Genomic DNA, 19,988 nt, shown 5'->3' with positions numbered 1-19,988 from the left:
CATCGCCTCCTCCATTTTAAGAGAATCTTGGGTTTGGAATTCCTCCAAAAAAAAAAAAATAATAATCTGGAGAGAAACACTGCATCGCCTATAAGCCCATAATACTCCAAAGCTGCCTCATTTAAAAAGGTGGATTTGTGATTACACGTCTGTACAAAATAGCACACGCTTTATTTTTTTCTCCTCTTTTGATTCCAAGCGGCACCGAGAGAGAGAGAGAGAGAGATTGATGCGCTCCTTTTCCGTCCGTGCCGTCGTAAGGCCTCCTCGTTCTCAGTGCAGGGCTGTTGAATGCGCAGGCAAGGAGCAAAAAAAAATGATGGCACCCGTACGGGAAATGACGGAATAAGGACAATATACATGAAAGCTTGAGGAGTGACATCACTCACAGCCACGGTGGTCCCCTTTTGAGTGAAGGTGGAGATGAAGAGTGAGTGGCGTGCCGAAGGAGGGAGGCGGGGATAAAAAGGTCATTATGATAATAAATATTTCTCCACGGATGTTATAAATGTATTTTCTGCATGATTTCAATTTTTTTTTTTTTTTTTTTTAAACGCCTGTCGCCAATGTAACATTTGCAGAAAAATGGCGGTGTCGCGTCCTATCGCTATTCTTGCTGATGATGCGTGCCAACGAGACGCCAACCTCGCCGCACGCCCACTTCTGGAGGGACATGTGCTTTGACAAGAGTGACGACACGATTGGTCCTTTTTGCTGGGGGGGGGTCTCAACTTGGAAGAAAAAAAAAAAAAAAAAAAAAAAGGGCAAACGGAGGAAAAGTGGTCTCCGCCCACCGGCCGCTAACGCCGCCTGTCTCGCGGTTCGCTGCGACTCCGCGAGCGCCTGCTCCCGCTTTCCCCGCTCGCCCCCGGCCTGCGGTAGCCATCCCTGCTGCGTTTGTCGTTGTCCCTGTCCCTGTCTTTACCTCTGTCCCGCTCCTTGTCCTTCTCCCCGTCGCCGCGCTCTCCCGCCGCCACGCTGCCGCCTTTCATCCTCTCCTTGCGCTCTTCTTCCCTTTTTTTCTCCTTCTCCTCCTGCTGCTGCTTCAGCCGCTTCTCGCGCTCCTTCATGCGTTCCGCCCTGGCGGCTTCCCTCTCCATCGTCTGCGTGTTGAATGAGGACATGTGAGCAATAAAAAAATAAAAAATAAAAAAACAAAAAGACTCATGTTGCATCACCTGTTCCTCCGTCAGTGGCAGCCAGTAGATGCAAGGAGCCGCTTTGGTTTTACGAAACAGGTCGTCCAGAAGTTTAGCGGGTGGTTCTTCGGCCGCTTTCTCTGCAGAAAAAAACACATGCAAGCGTCTCTATTCATGTTCCAACATACTGTAGTACAGTGTGTACAGTGTATAGTACAGGCATTTAGCAGGAAAACATGAAAATAAATCAAAGTATTACCAGACAAAAGCTGTAGGCTCACAAAAAATGTGCAATTTATGAGAATATAATTGTGATGTGGAAAGTCTGATTAAAAAAAAAAATTTGGGGTTGTAAAAATCCGTAAAAAAATGACAAGAAACCAAAAATAAATGTGTATAAATGTGTAAATGTGTGTATATAATTGTGATGTGGAAAAATCTGATAAAAAAAAAAAATTGTTGTAAAAATGCGTAAAAAAAAGATAAGAAACCAAAAATAAATGTGTATAAATGTGTGTGTATATAATTGTGATGTGGAAAAATCAGATTAAAAAAAAAAAAAAATTGTTGTAAAAATCCGTAAAAAAATGACAAGAAACCAAAAATAAATGTGTAAATGTGTGTATATAATTGTGATGTGGAAAAATCTGATAAAAAAAAAAAAATGTTGTAAAAATGTGTTAAAAAAAAAGATAAGAAACCAAAAATAAATGTGTATAAATGTGTGTGTATATAATTGTGATGTGGAAAAATCAGATTAAAAAAAAAAAAAAAATTGTTGTAAAAATCCGTAAAAAAATGACAAGAAACCAAAAATGAATGTGTATTTTTTGGGAAATGAGGTTCAAGGAAATGTTTGAATATTATGGGAATAAAGTCATTTTGTAATGAATATTATTGTACTACACAGAAAGTGGTGCGGATGTGTGGATGAGTGGTTCGCGCGCAGCCTTCACAGCTAGGAGACCAGGGTTCAATTCCACCCTCGGGCATCTCTGTGTGGAGTTTGCATGTTCTCCCCGTGCATGCGTGGGTTTTCTCCGGGTACTCCGGTTTCCCAAAAACATGCTAGGTTAATTAGCGACTCCAAATTGTCCATAGGTATGAATGTGAGTGTGAATGGTTGTTGGTCTATATGTGCCCTGTGATTGGCTGGCCACTAGTCCAGGGTGTACCCCGCCTTTGACAAAAGTATACAGGATGGGACCCTGGCTGGAAAAAGTTTGGACGCCCCAGATTCAACACAGATCATGTGACGCCGATGACTCCGGCTCCTCACCTTTCTTTTCGCTCTTCTTCTCCTTGCTTTTCGCCCTCTCCTTGCGTCGCCCGTCTCTGGAGCGTGACCGCCGCCCGCCAGCCTCCTTGTCCTTCTCCTCGCCAGGCTTCCCGAACTCACGGACCTTGTCTCGATCCCACTCCCGCTCCGACCGGGCCTTCTCCCGCCGCTCCATTTCCCGCTCGCGCTCCGCCCACTGGTCTCGCTCGGGGAGGAGCGAGGGCAGGCCGGTGGCGAGACAACGGGCGGAACCTGGCCAGCGCTCCTCGGTGGCGGGTTTGTCTGCTGTTCCCAAGGCTTTGTGGAAGTCCAGCTACACACAGACACACACTCTCAGTGTTAACACACAAACGGTTCACACACACAAACTTGACTGACGGAGGTGGCGGCTTACCTCATCTTGCTGGCAGAAGTCTACGCTAAGAACTTTTGGGTTGCTCTGAGGCCACTTGACTCCGTGAAGAGCTTCCCGCGTGGCGACCGCCTCCTCTGAGCTCGAGTACTAGACCACACAACCAGGAACACAAGTCACAAAGTGAACCGCGGTTCTTCGCCAGGGGATCCCGCACCGCCGTAACTCACAGTGACGTAGCAGTGGGACTTGATTTTGTCGATCCAGAAGCCGTCCTCCACCAGGGTGCCGGTCCTGCCCAGCAACTCCTTCAGCTGTCCGAGAGTGAACGGCCTCACCTAAATGACAACAATTCAGCCTTAATGAAGGGAAGGATGACTGACATGGACACAGCACAGGAGTGCGCCAGATGGGGGGGGGGTGTCTACATATAGGTTGTCATCAAACAGAAAGACATACTTGCTCACGGTGCAACCAAATGAAAATACATCCACATAAAGCTACTACTACTACTACTACCACCAAGACTGTGTGGGTAATAAACAACAACTAAGCACTAAAACCAACTTAAAACCTTATTGTTATTATTTCCTATTATTTATTATTATTATTATTATTATTATTATTATTATTATTTCCTAGTATTTATTATTATTGTTATTATTAATTTATTGTTATTATTAATTTATTATTATTATTAATATTATTTTTTTATTTCCAATTATTTTATTTATTTCCTAATACCCGCAAGGCATGCTGGGTAGTCCAGCGGCAACAACAACATGAACGATGAACAATAAAACATTGGATGTGTTAACTTCTCATTGTTTACTTCTCCGACAAGCTCAACATATTTTGCCCCAGCATGCCTTGCGGCAGGAATACATGGGTGTTTTTTTGCATTGGAATTGTGCATCAATATTTATCGGTTACTTTGTGTAGACATGCATTTGACTATTTTGGCGACTCAATAACAAAACTGTTATTTCCTAATACCCGCAAGGCATGCTAGGTAGTCCAGCGGCAACAACATGAACTATGAACAATAAAACACTGGATGTGTTAACTTCTCATTGTTTACTTCTCTGGGAAGCTCAACATATTTTGCCCCAGCATGCCTTGTGGCAGGAATATATAGGTATTATATGGGAATTGTGCATCAATATTTATTGGTTACTTTGTGTACACATATTTGACTACTTTGGCGACTCAATAACAAAACTGTTATTTCCTAATACCCGCAAGGCATGCTAGGTAGTCCAGCGGCAACAACAACATGAACTATGAACAATAAAACACTGGATGTGTTAACTTCTCATTGTTTATTTCTCTGGGAAGCTCAACATATTTTGCCCCAGCATGCCTTGCGGCAGGAATATATGGGCGTTTTTGTTTTTTTTTTTGCATGGGTATTGTGCATCAATATTTAGTTATCGGTTACCTTGTGTAGACATGTTGGACTATTTTGGCGACTCAAGCGTGCAACAATAACACTGCGAGTCATGTTGCCGGCTACAGTTTTGATGTTAAGGTACAAAAAAAATGCCTGGTGGCCCGCAGTTTGCCCACCTGGACATAGCACATGTGCTCACACCTAGTCATGTAGACTGTAACTCCCAGTATGAATAAAGAAACACAATGTCAGCTAACGTACTCCAACTCTCCAGTGCAAGCAAGGCGCCTCGTGTTGCTCTTCAGGCTTCCTTCATGGACATTTTTAGAATATTTTCACATATCGGTGGGTGAAGTGTTTTTAGACAGCAGGGTGCTGCGTGTTTGGCCGTTTTATCATTTTATTGCAAAAAGTCCTGTCGACTTACATAACATTTATTCTTTACTTGCATAGCACACGTACATTAGCAGTGCATCGTTTTCATTTGTAGGATTGGCCGACAGAAGATGCACTTTATCCTTCCTAATGACAGCGCCAGTGTAACATCTGAATTTCGAGTGCATTTTCCCCCATGAATTGTGTATTGTTTGCCAAACAAGAATGAACTGGAGCGGATGGGAGCACGCACATTGCCGGTCAAAATTTAGAGATTTGAGAGGAAAAAATGGCAGTAAAGTGTTTTCTCACCAGGTTGCTAACATGAACAATGTTGGAAACTTTGCCGCGTGGTGGTGAGGGTTGTCGGTTGGTGCGTACGGGGTCGTCAATGGTGATGGAAACACCCGTTTTCTGCTGGCTGATGGAGCGACGAATGATGGTTTCACCTGTGCTCACTGTGGAGGGGGGGGGGAGAAGGGGGACGAGTCTGAAAAACTGCTTTACTGAATACCGGAGAACTCCGTTTTATATTGTATAAAGTATAAAAACTATGGGAATTAGGAAATACCACAAAATCTACCAGAAGATAGTAGAAATATTAACAAAATATGACCAAATCCCTTGCATCCTTCAGTATGTGGCCCTCTGTGGAACAAGTATGCCCCCCCCCCACCACTTTAAAGTATTGCCAAGTAGTATTTAGTATCGTTACCAGTGCTGAGTTCTACATCTTGGCTGGGTTGGGACGGTGACTGAGTTTCCATGTCTTCAGGAACGGAGCTTTTGTCTTCATGAGTTGCGTCGCTTTGTACGTCGTTCACCTCCGACTCCTCCCTCCTGCTCCTCTTCGCCTCCTTTTGTCCGTTCTCCTGGCTGTCTGACGCCACCACCTTCAGTTTAGAGAGCGAGAGAGAGAGAGAGAGAGAGTCGTCCGGGTAAAGAAGAGTCACGCGACTTGGAAACGCGGCATTCAAAGTAAGTGAAGACAATACTTGTGTGACGGTGCGTCTGATCTGAAGGTCCTGCTCCGAGCGCTCTGGGTCTTCTTCCTCAGCACCGGACAGGACGGCTTCCTCGGGGTACAGGTCCACAATAGCATCTTGGCCTGCACATGGCTTAATGTCTGGGATCAGCGACTGAGGGGGGGGCAAATAAATACATCAAATAAGCACGCGTGCTTCAAGATAGCAGAACATATGGATGCTGCAAATACCTTCAGTGAATCTGTGGTGATGCTAATGGAAGGCTTCTTGACCGTGACCACGGTGCTGGAACCCCACCTCCTCTTGCGACCACCAGCTGTGCCACAATCCTGATCGTTGTCCGTGCTGCCTCTGCCTGGAGACGACTTACTGCCTGCCATGACGGCAAAACAACAACACGGCTCAGCGCATACCATACATTCATGTGTGTTGACATTCACATAGTAGTAGCAACAATGCAGGAAATGATGAAATACAACAACTAACAACGGTATACTCACTGCCAAGAGAGATCTTCCGAGTCGAGAAGGCCTTGGGTGTCTGCAACACAAATATGAGTCAGCATAGTTACATAAGGTCAAAGATTTGGCTTTTATAGTACGGATGTGTGACAAGTGTCTCATTGAAAAAGTGGAAGTGGTAAAACTTTGCAGCACTTTGGCTAAAAATGTCTGCCACTCTGAAATAAGAATAAATCTTAAAAACATGACCTTTTTGGCCAGGGAGTGTTTATCATCATACTGTATATTCTCAGATAGATATACCTTATAAATACAGTTGTCCCTTGTTCGAGACCCGACCGCTTTAAATTAATTTCAATGCTTATAAAAAAAGGAATATTTTTGTAGTAAGAGCATAGAAAACCTGTTTGACTTTCCAAATCCGTATTTTCACATTATTAGAGCCCTGTAGACATGGAATAACACCCCTATAGTCATCATTAAACAGCTATTATTCATTGTTTACACCACATTGCAACATGGACGCCAGATGGCCGCTCTGTAGCGAGCAAACCGGTTAGACGCACGAATTTCTTGAAAACATTCATTCATATACACATATAGACATATATAGACAAACATATATATATATATATATATATATATAGACATATAGACAAACAACCATTCACACTCACATTCATACCTATGGACAATTTGGAGTCGCTAATTAACCTAGCATGTTTTTGGACTGTGGGAGGAAACCGGAGTACCCGGAGAAAACCCATGCATGCACGGGGAGAACACACAAACTCCACACACAGATGGCCGAGGGTGGGATTGAACCCGGGTCTCCTAGCTGTGAGGTCGTGTGGTTAGAGCGCAGACCTCACAGCTAGGTTAATTAGCGACTCCAAATTGTCCATAGGTATGAATGTGAGTGTGAATGGTTGTTTGTCTATATGTGCCCTGTGATTGGCTGGCCACAAGTCCAGTATGTATCCCGCCTGTCGCCCGAAGACAGCTGGGATAGGCTCCAGCACCCCTTGCGACCCGCGTGAGGATAAGCGGTAGAAAATGAATGTAGCGGCATCCTCACCTCCTCGCTGGTCTCCGGAACCTTCTCTGAATCTGCCATTGCAGACTCAATCCCCGTCCTTCATTACGTCGACATTCACAGAAGCAGGGGACAGAGAGAAACCAAATTATTAAATTTACTGGTGAATATGCAAAACAATAATAGACATATTGACAATGAGTACAATTTTCAATCAACAGGTTCCCCTTTAAACCTAATAAATTGAATACCTCCATGCAGTCATTCAAAATGCATGTAAACGGGAGGAGAGCATAAGTGACATTAACTAGGACCAGTTGACGAGACGTGTCTGGGAAAAACCTTGCATGAAGCACGCATCACAAGGCGTAGTAATGCGCCAAGCACCGCAGTCCGCCTCTTGCCCCGATGTGTCAATCCGCGCCAGACCAAAACCGTCAAAGCTGGCGACAACACCACGGAGCCGACTAATGCAACTTGTCAATGAAAACATGACGTACTGCTTTAACGCAGCACACACACACGCAGACTTGCCGCAGCGAGCTAATCGCGCTCGCTCGCTCTGTCCCTCCCTCCATCCATCCGCCATACCTATTCTCCCGCCGCAGGCGACTCTTCACCGTTAGCGTTCATGTCCGCTCCCCATGCCGGCGACACACTAACGGGGGCGAAGGTGTCGCTTGTTGTTAGCTTCAGCCATTAGCTAATGATATGTTAGGCCCCCGCTACACCGCGAGAGTAGCTGTTCTTTTCAATTATGAATAAAAGAAGACCCACGTGTTGTCTTCAAGGTAGCCGCGACTATCGCCTGACGGAAAATACTTATACGTGACATTTTCAGCGTGAAAAGTGACAAGGTTACATATTAGCTACGCTGAATGCCCATGTTAACATCTTAAATCAATTATTTCATCTTTTTTTTAAACTGCATTCAATCGATTTTGCGACTAAAATCTCTTCAACGAGGAATTGGGTATCTGAGTATTGCAGCCACAATTACACAAAAAAAAAAAACAGAAAGGTGGTAAAAGTGGACATGTTTTGTGCATAGTTTTCTTCAGATTCTTGTGTATATTTTATACTTTTGATCCAACATAGCTGCTGTGGTAATAATGAAAAGTTTCATACATGTGCAAATCTTTCTTCCAAACTAAATTAAATGGGTGCATTTGTTATATATTTTGTTATTTTGTATATTTTTGTTATCTATCTTCTGTACAGCAACCTTGGGTGTCCTGAAAGGCGCTTTGAAATAAAATGTATTATTATATTTGTAATAGCATTTTTGTGCTATTAAGGAATTCAGATGAATACTGGATTGCTTTATGTTGAAGCTTACTTTGCACATAAAATTAAGTGAGGGAGCTGTGTTTGAAGCATGGGACGACTGTACGTTTTTAATTTCCCAGAGGGAACATTCCCAAGGGAACTAGAACCGCATCATAAGTGGCATTAAAAAAAAAAAAAGTGTTCATGGTGCAAAACATTTCCCATTTCTTTGTTTGTGAAACACATACTAAATGATCCTCATTCATCAGAATCTTCAATATAAGTCATACATTTTCACTGTTTTTTCAACTTGCAATGTTGAAAAAAAATACAACATTTCTGAAGAAATTAATAAGGAACAGGGTTGGGAAATACATTTCTGTGTTCAAAGGTGCTAGAGATTATACAGACCTGATCAAAATCTTAAAACCAGTTGAAAAAATAGCTACAATTGAGCGTTTGCACATTTGGATCTTAATGAGGTTTTAGGTGGAGCTACAATATGTAAAAGAAAGAAGGGGGAGTGAGACAATAAGCCCTTTATTGAAAACAACAACTGAAGTGAAATAGGCTGTTTATTGGCTGATCGAAAGTGTAAAACCATCGCTCAAAAGCTCCAGCATTCTTGTTCAAAAAATCACCCAAGATCATGATGGCCGGGTAGACAACCTTTCCTTGTCACGTCATGGTTAAATTTTTCCTCATCCGAGGATAAAAACCTTTTTCCACCTTCCAATGTCCCATGTTTGATGCTCCCTGGCAAAGTCTAAACGGGCAGTTTTGTAGTGTTGAAGGAGACGGGGTCTTTATTTATTTTTTGTTTTTTTTTTTAAACCCTTTTCCCGCAGATGGCGTCCGTTAAATTGGGTGAAGGACCACCCTGTGTCCTGACAGACAGCTAATCGAATCCTCTGGCTCAGCGCAGGTGTAATTTTTTGGGGTCTACCAGTTGACTTTTTTGTTCCGTAATGCTCAGGATCTTGGGAAAAAAAATTTGAATGACCGTCTTACTGCGTCCAACCTCAGCAGCAATGGCACGCTGCGTGAGGCCTTGCTTATGCAGCTCGACGATCCGACCACGTTCAATAAGAGAAAGCTTCTTAGCTTTGGCCATCAGGAGGGCATGACTGTGAGAATGCCTGACAGAAAATGAGAACTTTGAGCAGATTTTGGCTTTCATAGCCTGTGGTCTTGAACTTTTGATCAGGTGAAAAACAACCTATTTCAGTTTATGTATTTAATTATTTATTTATTATTATTGTTATATTATGTATTCATTATTATAAACTTATTTTATTTAAATTTTTTATTTAATAAATTATTTTAAGTTTTTTAAATTCAATAAATTATTTTAAGTTTTTTTAAATTTAATTATTTTAATTTATATTATTATTTACCTTTTTTATGTTTTTTTTGTCCCACTCTCGCTTCTTGCCTTTGCATATTGTAGCTCTGCTTAAAACCTCGTTAAGGTCCGTCCATATGTGCAAAATTAATATTCGAGCAATTTTTCAACTGATTTTGATCAGGTCTTTGAATACCAGCCACTCATACGCATGACATTCATTTGTGGCTGTAGTCACCCCACAGAACAAAGACGTAAATGCAGCAGACCTTTGTTCGTCTTTTTCCTCCAATCCTTCGCTGTCGTTTCTCTTCCTCTCTTCCCTGGTTGTTGATTGAAGGAATGGTTTCTGGAGTTTTAAGGGGAAGGGGGTGAAGGGCAGCAACATTGGTGTTAACATAGAAAAAGGGTCCAGGTTGGAAAACCATCATTACAAATGTATAACCTGTCATAAGAAAGGTAGTAAAATAGAAGGTCACCGACCTTAGCCCGACTCGCTCCGTCATCAGGCGTGTTAGTCTTCTCTACAGATCTCTCTCTTTTGTAAGGGGGGGCCTTTGGTATTTCGTTTATACTATCATCCTGGGCCACAGCAGACACGCTACGCTGTGGTGAGGCCTTTCTTTGAGGTTTTCCTTCCTAAAGGCAAGCAAACAGGCGGAAAAGAATTAGGACAAACATAACAGTATTTTTCTGAACTATAAGTTCATATTGTATTTCATAATTTAGGCTAGTAAGGTAGGATTTACAATTTAACATGTGCTGTGTATCGAGAAAAGGGATGGTGACACCTAGTGGTGGCAACAATTCACTGAGCTGAGATTGTGATGCATTTAGGAACACACAAACCGAACATTAAGAGTGTATACTACATGCTTTTTGTTACAAATACTTCATCATCTTGGAGGCTATGTGTCTGTAAGTCATGTGCAACCACAGCGTTGCCTAATTAGGACACTAATTATGTCTAGCTTATGGAAAGCAGGAAGTGAACAAATGTAACAGTTACTGATTGTAAAAGTACAAATATGGAGGGGTAGGATTTAATAAGCTTTGCTTCTTCCTACTCCTTTTGGACATGTGGAACTGTGAACTGATTATGTGATGCATTCAATAGTAATCTGATGCATGTTTAAATGAAATAAAACTATTACCATAGCATGGGAGATTGTAGCTGCCAACTAAACCACTAAATAAAAACAAACTTGTGATTTGAAGTCTAATACAAAAGTTTTATACAAAAATGACGTTTTGTGGTAAAATCTGTGTTGTGTGTTTATTAAAGATGGATATATTAGTGCACATAATTCAAGTAGTCAAATGTTTGTATGTGGATTGCCTACCCTTCTGCTTCTTGAAATGGATGTCTTATCGGGAGAAGAGGAAGATGAGGAAGAAGACCGGGATGACGACGACCCAGAATCAGATTCAGAAGACGACGAGTCATTCGAGGATGAACGTTTTCTTGTTTTTTTCGCTTCCCTCTTTCCGTCTCTTTCCTGCCACTGTGTAGCATCCACTGGGCTTGGAGGACCCGCATCTTTTGTGGTCTTGGCGGGCTCTTCCCGGATCGTGGAATCATCTTTATCAATGTCCTCCGATACCGGACCTGTGAGGCTCTCTTTGGAGCTGTTTTTGTTCAAAGCTGGGTCTTCCTTGGACTGGCTGCCCACTGGACCCGGCGGTCCGGCACCGATGTCCTGCTGCCTTTGCTGTCCTTCCTTCTCTTCTCCAAAACTGGATGAGACAGGGGGGGTGTCAGAGAAGGTACGCGGCCGTTTGATGACCATGGAAGGGGTGGGGGATTGGACTGGAGGGTCCCTTAAGAATCGGAACTTCTTGAGTGACGACTGCGGAGATGACAGCGATGTCGGTGACATGGGTGACCTCGATTCGGCTGGCGTGGGGGCGTTGGCATCTTCCTTGTCGACCGCCTCTCCTTTTCCATCTGGTCCTGCGGAAAGGGGAAGGGCGGCGGGAGGGGTGAGACCCGGCTCGCCGCCGCATTTGGATGGAGGGCGCTCGGCGTCTAACTCTTTGGCTGTTTCCATCTTGATGCTCTCCTTGTCCGCTCGCTCGGAGGCCTTGGTCTGCTCTAGTCGCTCTTGCTCTAGTCGCTCTTGCTCTAAGGCTTTCGCTTTTTCTAGTTTTTCCTGCTCTAGGACTCTCTCCCGTTCTAGTCGCTCATGCTCTAGGGCCTCAAGTCGCTCAAGCTCTAGCGCTCGCTCCTTTTCTAGTCGCTCAAGCTTTAGAGCTTTCTCCCTCTCTTGTCGCTCAAGCTCTAGGGCTCTCTCCCTCTCTAATCGCTCAAGCTCTAGGGCTCTCTCCCTCTCTAGTCGCTCAAGCTCTAGGGCTCTCTCCCTCTCTAATCGCTCAAGCTCTAGGGCTCTCTCCCTCTCTAGTCGCTCAAGCTCTAGAGCTTTCTCCCTCTCTAGTCGCTCAAGCTCCAGAGCTTCCTCCCTCTTCAGTCGCTCAAGCTCCAGAGCTTTCTCCCTCTCTAGTCGCTCAAGCTCCAGAGCTTTCTCCCTCTCCAGTCGCTCAAGCTCTAGGGCTCTCTCTTTTTCCATCCGCTCTTGCTCCAAGGCTTGCAATCGCTCCAGCTCTCTGGCTTTCTCCCTCTCGAGTCGCTCGAGCTCCAGAGCTTTCTCCCTCTCCAGGCGTTCCTGCTCCAGCATCTTCTCTCGTTCTATTCGTTCCTCCTCCAAGGCCTTTTCTCGTTCCTCTCGCTCCCGCTCCAGAGCCTGGAGTCTTTCTAACTCCTTCTCTCGCTCTTCCCGCTGGCGCTGGAGAAGTTCCTGCTCTAAGGCCCTCTGCTGTTCCAGCTCGAGAGCTCTCTCTCTTGCCAGTGCTTGCTCTCGCTCTGCCTGCTCTTTGGCCAGAGCTTCTTCCCTCTCCTGCCTCTCTCTTTCTAAAGCAAGTTCTTTCTCCAGCTGCAAGGCTTTTTCCCGCTCCTGTCTTTCAAGAGCTCTTTTTCGCTCTTCCTCCATCGCTTGCTCTTGCTCAAGGGTTCTTCGCTGCTCTCTTTCTGCGTCCAGTTCAGATTCCCTGTCTTCCGCCGCGGAAGCCTTGAGGACACTCACAGGAACGTGGCTATGGGCCGACTGTGCTCCTCCAGCGCCCTGGTCGGTGCCTGGCGTCATGGAAAAGAGCATATGGCCGGCGGTGGAGGCCGTGTGAGCCACGGCGTGTTCTGCGGCCGCTGGTGTAACGCCGTCTTTTCTGCCACCTTCCCCGTTGCCGCCGTGCCAACCCGCTCCAGAGAAAGCTCCCTCGGATTCCATTTTGCGTGCCAGGAGAGTTAAAGGGCCGGGTTTGCGCTCCACGTGTCCACTTCTCTGCGGCTCTGGACTGCTACTGCGGCTATCGCTGCTGGAGGAACCGGAGCTGGAGCTACTGGGTGAGCGCCTAGCTGGGGCTACATCTGGACTTGGGGGGCTCTGTTTGGGGGTGTCGGGTAAGGGGAATGATAACTCGGGGGGTGGTGAGGGAGGAGGGGTTGGCTGGCGGAGTTGAGGAGACAAGAGGGAAGGGATGTGCTGCTGCTGGGGTTGTTGACAAGATGCTCCACACCTCTCCGGAGCCGAGGGCCCTCTGGCCGGCTGTCTCGGGGCTCTCCTCCGAATGTTGCTGTCCCAGTCTTCGTCGTCGCCATCGTCCTCGCCATCCTCGCTGTCGTCGTCGTCACTGTCAGCAAGGAAGTCGCTTGCCGCGGCACTCTTGTGATCGCCGCCGCCGCCGGGAATGTGCATTGCAACTGAGCCAGAGGCGGGAGAAGTGGACATGTGAGCTTCCTGGTTGCTGTTAGCTTCTCCCTCGTTTTCCGCGGCAAACAGGCCCTCTCCATCAGAGGGGCCTGGTGATGACTTGTGATGGTCAGCTGGGGCGGGGGTCACATCCTGACAAGAAAAAGGGTGGTTGAAATGTTTATTATGGTGGTATGTGCTTTGGCAGTACAGACCCTCGCTACAGACATCACGCCCTCACGCTACCTCGTTTTTTTCTCACAAAGGATGTATAGTTTGTCTACATCTGCAAATAACTCAAATACACGCAAACATCTGTAAATAGATTATTATTTTGTGTGTGCTCAAAGTTGACATACTTAGAAAGCAACTGGCGGGCCGGATTCAAACGCTTGGTGGGCCACATGTGGGCCCCCGGGCCGGAGTTTGCCCACCCCTGAATTCATGCCGTCTCCAAGTCCACAAAACATGTGTTACCAAAGTAGTGTTCCCAATTCAATTACTATTTTGGGTAAAGTAACCAGTAACTGTCAGCGAAGCCACCGTATGTTCTACTGCTGATTATAAAGACCCGACAAGGCTAAAAACAAACTCTTTTTTGTGATGAAAGAAGAAAGTTTAAACTTTTGTTACAGAGTTTCAATGTTCACTCAGCAAAAATGACCCCAAAACTGAGCTGAGCTTATTTTTTCATTGTGGAATGAAGACTTCTTTTTCCTCATTTGATTGCAATTTATTTTACTCTTAATATTTGGACTTTATTATTCATTCATTCATTCATTTTCTACCGCTTTTTCCTCACGAGGGTCGCAGGGGTGCTGGAGCCTATCCCAGCTGTCTTCGGGCGAGAGGCGGGGTACACCCTGGACTGGTCGGCAGCCAATCACAGGGCACATATAGACAAACAACCATTTACACTCACATTCATACCTGTGGACAATTTGGAGTCGCTAATTAACCTGGCATGTTTTTGGAATGTGGGAGGAAACTGGAGTGACTTTATTATTGTAAAGCAATAATTTTTTTTCAATGTTTGTTCTTTTTTTTAGGTTTCTTGTTACATTATATTTTTTGAAGGTGCAAGGGGGCAAATAAAAAACAGCTGCAAATGGTTCCTGGGATGGTTTGGACACTTGTCGTCTATGTTACATCTGATTTATGTCTAACACATCATATTTTTGTTATATTACATTCACTATGTTGGACTATACAAGTGTAAAACAGACAATGGCGTGTTATTTCATGTCTAGAGGGCTCTAATAATGACAAAAAGTGTATTTAGAAGGTCGTAAACTGGTTCTGTGTGCTCCAAGTATGGAAATATTCCATTCCTAAAGAAGGAATCCTAAGAAGAAAGAAATGCAATAAAGAAGGGATGTGAAACTAAGTTCAGAGAACAGTGGGAAGGCTAGAAAGTGATAGACCAACAGTGTGGTAAAAAGGTTGAGCCTAACCTGGGCTTGAGCAGGACTAGGGGTGCTGTTGTTTACTTCTGTGTGGTCCTCTTGCTCTGTTCACAAAATTTAATAAATATGTAAAAAAGAATTATACGGCAATCATATCACACATCGAGCAAGAAACTGAGATTCTACCTACCGTTCATTTCAGATGCTTCACGAGCCTCTCTTTCTAGCCGCTGCCTCAGAAGCTCCTGCTGTTTGGCGAAATACTGCTTGATAAAGCTATTGTTGCTCATCTCCTCGTCCATCTGAAAATACAGACATAAAATGGCTTGTACTTTTTTTGTGGCAACTATTTAGCGGTGATGAGAATACCGGGTTCCAGACACCGACCTGTAAGTTTGGTTGCCGCCCACCGTGGAGGGTGGAGGTCTTCTGCAGATTCTCCAGCATGAGAGCCTGGCATTGGTACAAAAGAGATATTAGTATCTTGTACATTGAGAGGGATGACAAACGGGGAGCAATTAAAAGTAGAAAATAACATGGCGCACAAAAAGAGGCACAAAAGAACTCAATCAACTTAATTACTGAAATGAAAAAAATGGAAATAACGACAAAGGCTGCGGCCAATCAATACAATCCTTCATTTTATTTGTTTCAATTGATTCTATATTCTACTAAATATTTGTTTTATTTTCGTTATTAGAAGATAACATGTACTAACAATAATTTATTTCACTGATTGACAAAACAATGTGGCTATACGGCTGCAATTCATCGTTTATGGTGATGTGTCGTTATGAAAAGACACACAAGACACATGACTATAGATTAGCTTGATGTTTACGCTAAAAGAACAACACTCCCTGTGATGCTTAAGAGTGAAAACCGGGAGGTAGTGATTGTTTACACAAAGTCATACGCAGTGATTTAATTTTGATCTGACAAATCTTCAGTAACTTTGATCAAATGTGAAATTACTCAACAACTAATTAATCAACAACTCAACTGAACTGCAGCACATTTCTACAGCGGCGACGAGATAGAGACCACGTGTCACAAAAACAATGCTTGCTAGGGTGCTAGCAAAGTAGCAAACAGCAGGAGTGATGTCAGTCGTGAGGTAATAAAATACATTGTAGCTGAGTGCAAAACTTGACATGCACGTTATTTCCCGTGGTGGCACAGAACTGGGAAACATTTAATACGACCAACTTCGTTGCATGTATGGCGCCGCATCACAGAAATGAGAAATACATATCATCGTCGCCGTATTAACCCAAATGACCCCAAAAGATGCAGACTCGGCGACCTGCAAAAAGTGTCTCAAGGTGTATGCACTTACAGTACTGGAAAATCTTGCAAATTTGAGCCATGTGGGAAACATTGTGTGCTATTTTTTTTGATTGCGTTTCATAATTTAACACCGCCTGCTCATATTTACAGCAAAATGTTGTGGCTGACTAAACTTTACTTATTAGCGGCATCAGGAGAACAGACGATACAAGGAATTGGGTCTACAAGAACAGGGCAAAACGATATTTTAACATTAGTAGATGACATGTAAGACGGCCTCTCATGCAGCCCACCGCCACAGCTTCAAAAAAACATGCTGCTAATATATAACTTCTTCTACCTTACACTATGCTCACAGAAAAAGCGCTTATGACTGACATAAGGCTCCCACTCAGTTCATGACATTTTTTAACATGTTTTAATCTCGCACAATCTTGTTCTCTCATTAAGAAGCATCAGCGTCTAACAGAAGGTCAGTCTGACGAGGAAAAAAACTACACAGCACAACACCCAGTTAACACACGAGAAAAAAATACCATTATTTGCTGGTGACAATGACAAGGAGCGAATAACAAAAATGTTACTTGTGCTAGCAAGACATGCTGGGTACACCATAATACAAAGTCGGCTTACGGCGGAGATTTAAGAAATTTTAGCTTGATTAAAATATAAACCAGTTAGTATGATCAGAAATTAGATAAACATCTCAGAAGGCAGTTAAATAATTGCATTAAAGTAAAAGTACTTTTTCCAATGCAAGATTTGCCACACTGAATCAATGTGACATTGAAATATTTAGACAAGACACGCCTGAAATGATTAGGTATGAGTATTACAAATATTATACTCCAGAAATATGCTCATTGCATACCGACGCGATATCTCTCTTGTCAAACTTGAAACGGGAATCAGGTTTTTGGCCGTAATTTTAAAAAAATTAAATACATCGCTCAAGATAACCTTTGGTTGATGTCCTGTCGAAAAGTAAACAAATCAGCTCTTCGATGACCTACGGTAGCTCAAAGGCCTCAAACACCTTTGGGGAATCCACAGACCGTAAGTCGTCAAAAGTAGCAATTAAAAAAAATGACTGAAATCAGAAAAAATATATATGTTTGCGGAAATTGCCCGGTAAAAGAATATATTTTTTAACAAAAAAAATCGTAAAGAGAAGCTATCCACCGAGGCCACCGCTAAACTAAACGGGGTTAGCCAAATAGCTACTATGCTAACAGGGAAACATCACCACCAATGCAACATTTGGGGATGAGAAGTTGGCTAAAGTCTTGCTTGCTGTCCTCGGTGTATCCACACACGCTGAAAACACAATTACCAACAAACAGCGCGTATAAAAGGAGACAATTCAACCGAGTGGGAATGTTCAAACGCCACATTCCAGCGACTACGCGGTTCAACAGTGCTCGAATGTCGGCCTCGAGAAAGCATCAGCCCGTCTCATCTTTATCCTAGCTCGCTGCAACGGTGGCCCCGCATTTGGCGCCCAAACTCACCCCTTTGAGTCTTTTGACGAGAGCATTTTTGTATCCGCTTTTCGACAGTCCTCTCTCCTTGAGGGCAGCTTTTAAATCGGCTACACGAAGGGACTGGAGCGGCTTCCCGTCCAGGGTAACGTCTTCGAGGTCCGCCATTTTCCGTTCCTCTGGACCGCTTCCAGCGAGAGCGTCGAGCAACGCCCTCCCACTGCTGACGTCATAGCACACAACTTCCGGCAACCGATATGAAAAAGGTTCTCCCTTCCTTTTCATTCAACGTCACTTATTTATTAGTTTTCACACACTGTACATTTATTTAAATGTTATATTATATTTTGTGTTAATTTGCGCAGCGGGAAACTAACGTATATTTGCCCTTTTTTGCCTGTGCCCCCCATTTTAATAGTTTTCGGTATTTTAAGTTCCACGAAAAAAAATCCGTTCGGAAAGCCTCGGGCAACATCGGCACAATACCTCCTTCAGCTGGTCAAGTCGGGCCTTCAAAATAAAAGCAGTACTTTGAACCACAGTAGGCTGTCCAAAAAAATATTTTCCAGTACCGGAAATATCTATATTAATACAGACGATGAAATGTGGCCCGTTATTATGTACTTATATCTATATGAACGATTTGGATGTCGCTTCAGTTGCCATTTTCCACAGTAAACGAAAGAGCGACTCAACAAAAGTTGTGGTTAAACTCTGCCCTCTGGCGTTTTTGTAGAGAATTACAAAAAAAAACATCTCACACCACAATGTTAAATCAGTGTATTATTTATTGTTATCATTATTTGTTACATTTATTCAGTTACTAATTCAAATTTTTGTGGAAAATAAGCAGTTACTATCACTAAATACTAAAAAAAACAATTTTCCCAACACCGTTGAGCGCCGCGTGCTGATTGACTATTTAACAGCCTCTCTTTTGGACGCTAGGGGGCGGTAATAATCACTTAAAGTCGCTGCAATTCCCGATAAAGCACAAAGAATAAGAACAATATACGGAAGAGAAGTAGGGATTATGGCTGTTGCTTTATAAATACGAGAAAGGCTGTGTAGTACATGATTTAGCGCGGAAGGCATTTGGATTTATAATAAGCAGTAGTCGGCTGACACGGCACCGGCTCTTCTCATGCTGAAAGCAAACAATGTCGTGGTTCAACCATGTCAGTCCGAGTTCGAATCCTCAGCACCAGCTGTCCGCCGCAGACGGTTTACATAGTCCACATCGCTCCACTCTCATGGCGGCACAAGACCGGACTGCTGTCAATTCTCCCTGCCAGGAGGTCTTCCCCTCGGTCCCTCGGGGCGTCGTCTGCCCCCCGAGTCTTGAGAACCTGACATGTGGGTCAAGTGGAAGTCAGGTTCGAGAACCGGACCCCATCTCTTACGCCAGTCTCCAGGAGCAGCGGTGCGTACTGAGCTGGTTCCAGGGCTGGAGCTCCTCGCAGCGGGAGAGGTTTCTGCAAGATCTGGTGGGTAAAGCTGTACCCGGGAAGGTGTGCACACTACTGGATTCTCTCAGTACTCTCCAGGTAATTGAATCAGAAATAATATGGTTTTAATTGTTGAAATATGAATTAATTATTGCTATTTTTGCATCTTTCCAAGGTGAAGGACCGACTACCCAGCATATATGAATGCCAGCTACGCCTGTGGACTCAGTGGTTTGAGTCTTGGGGAGAAGAAGAGCGGAACCATTTCTTACACATTCTGGAGGAGAGGGATCCGACGTTTGTTGCGCACTTTTACAACTGTGTTGCAGGCACGGCTGGCAGGGATTGAACGTGTTGGGTTTAACATAAAACACATGCAGCTGTGAAGAGTGACATTTTTAATGGACTCCTTTGCAATTTTTTTTTTAGATCAGTTTTTGTAAACCAATCTTCAGGGAGAGGACACACACACTTCTAACCATTTGCTTTAATACCGACCCATACTTGAAATATTTCCAATGAATGGCTGCATGATGGGTCAACTCCTTTTATGATGATAAAGGACATTAAAAGTGGTCATTTTTTGTAAACTCACATAAATAAACAAACAAAAAAACTGATCCTGTCAAACAAATTTTGCCTAAATTTGGTTTTCATAGATCATGCAGTTGTTTTTTTTACTTATTATTATTATATTATTCATATTAATGAGCATGCTCATTCTAAAAATACATTCATTTTCTACCGCTTATCCTGCGGGGGGTGCTGGAGCCTATCCCAGCTGTCTTCGGCCCGAGAGACTGGTTGCCAGCCAATCACAGGGCACATATAGACAAACAACCATTCACACTCACATTCATACCTATGGACAATTTGGAGTTGCTAATTAACCTAGCATGTTTTTTTGGAATGTGGGAGGAAACCGGAGTACCCGGAGAAAACCCACGCATGCACAGGGAGAACATGGAAACTCCACACAGAGAAG

General features: G+C 43.8%; 2 protein-coding genes across 2 annotated transcripts; one reads left to right on the top strand and one right to left on the bottom strand.

The window, feature by feature from the left end:
• Positions 1-525: 525 nt before the first annotated feature.
• Positions 526-17,766, bottom strand: acin1a (apoptotic chromatin condensation inducer 1a). The gene is made up of 18 exons (XM_058068250.2): positions 17,586-17,766; positions 15,172-15,237; positions 14,975-15,086; positions 14,833-14,888; positions 10,979-13,531; positions 10,119-10,274; positions 9,905-9,984; positions 7,064-7,121; positions 6,025-6,064; positions 5,755-5,897; positions 5,534-5,677; positions 5,254-5,431; positions 4,851-4,996; positions 3,001-3,108; positions 2,813-2,920; positions 2,419-2,731; positions 1,179-1,279; positions 526-1,103 (listed from the first exon to the last, which is right to left on the bottom strand). Exons 1-18 carry the CDS (start codon positions 17,721-17,723, stop codon positions 801-803), a joined length of 4,803 nt encoding a protein of 1,600 aa, XP_057924233.2. The 5' UTR covers positions 17,724-17,766; the 3' UTR covers positions 526-800.
• A 797-nt stretch (positions 17,767-18,563) lies between these two features.
• lg6h14orf119 (linkage group 6 C14orf119 homolog) lies at positions 18,564-19,396 on the top strand. Its single transcript, XM_058068128.2, has 2 exons — positions 18,564-19,102; positions 19,179-19,396. The coding sequence occupies exons 1-2, from the start codon at positions 18,716-18,718 to the stop codon at positions 19,350-19,352; spliced, it is 561 nt and encodes a 186-aa protein (XP_057924111.2). The 5' UTR covers positions 18,564-18,715; the 3' UTR covers positions 19,353-19,396.
• Positions 19,397-19,988: the final 592 nt, after the last annotated feature.

This window comes from Doryrhamphus excisus, linkage group LG6 (genome assembly GCF_037039965.1).
Source record: "Doryrhamphus excisus strain RoL-2023G ecotype Guam linkage group LG6, RoL_Dexc_Guam_v1.1, whole genome shotgun sequence".
Taxonomy (NCBI): Eukaryota; Metazoa; Chordata; class Actinopteri; order Syngnathiformes; family Syngnathidae; genus Doryrhamphus; species Doryrhamphus excisus.
This window is presented reverse-complemented; position numbering and strand designations above follow the sequence as displayed.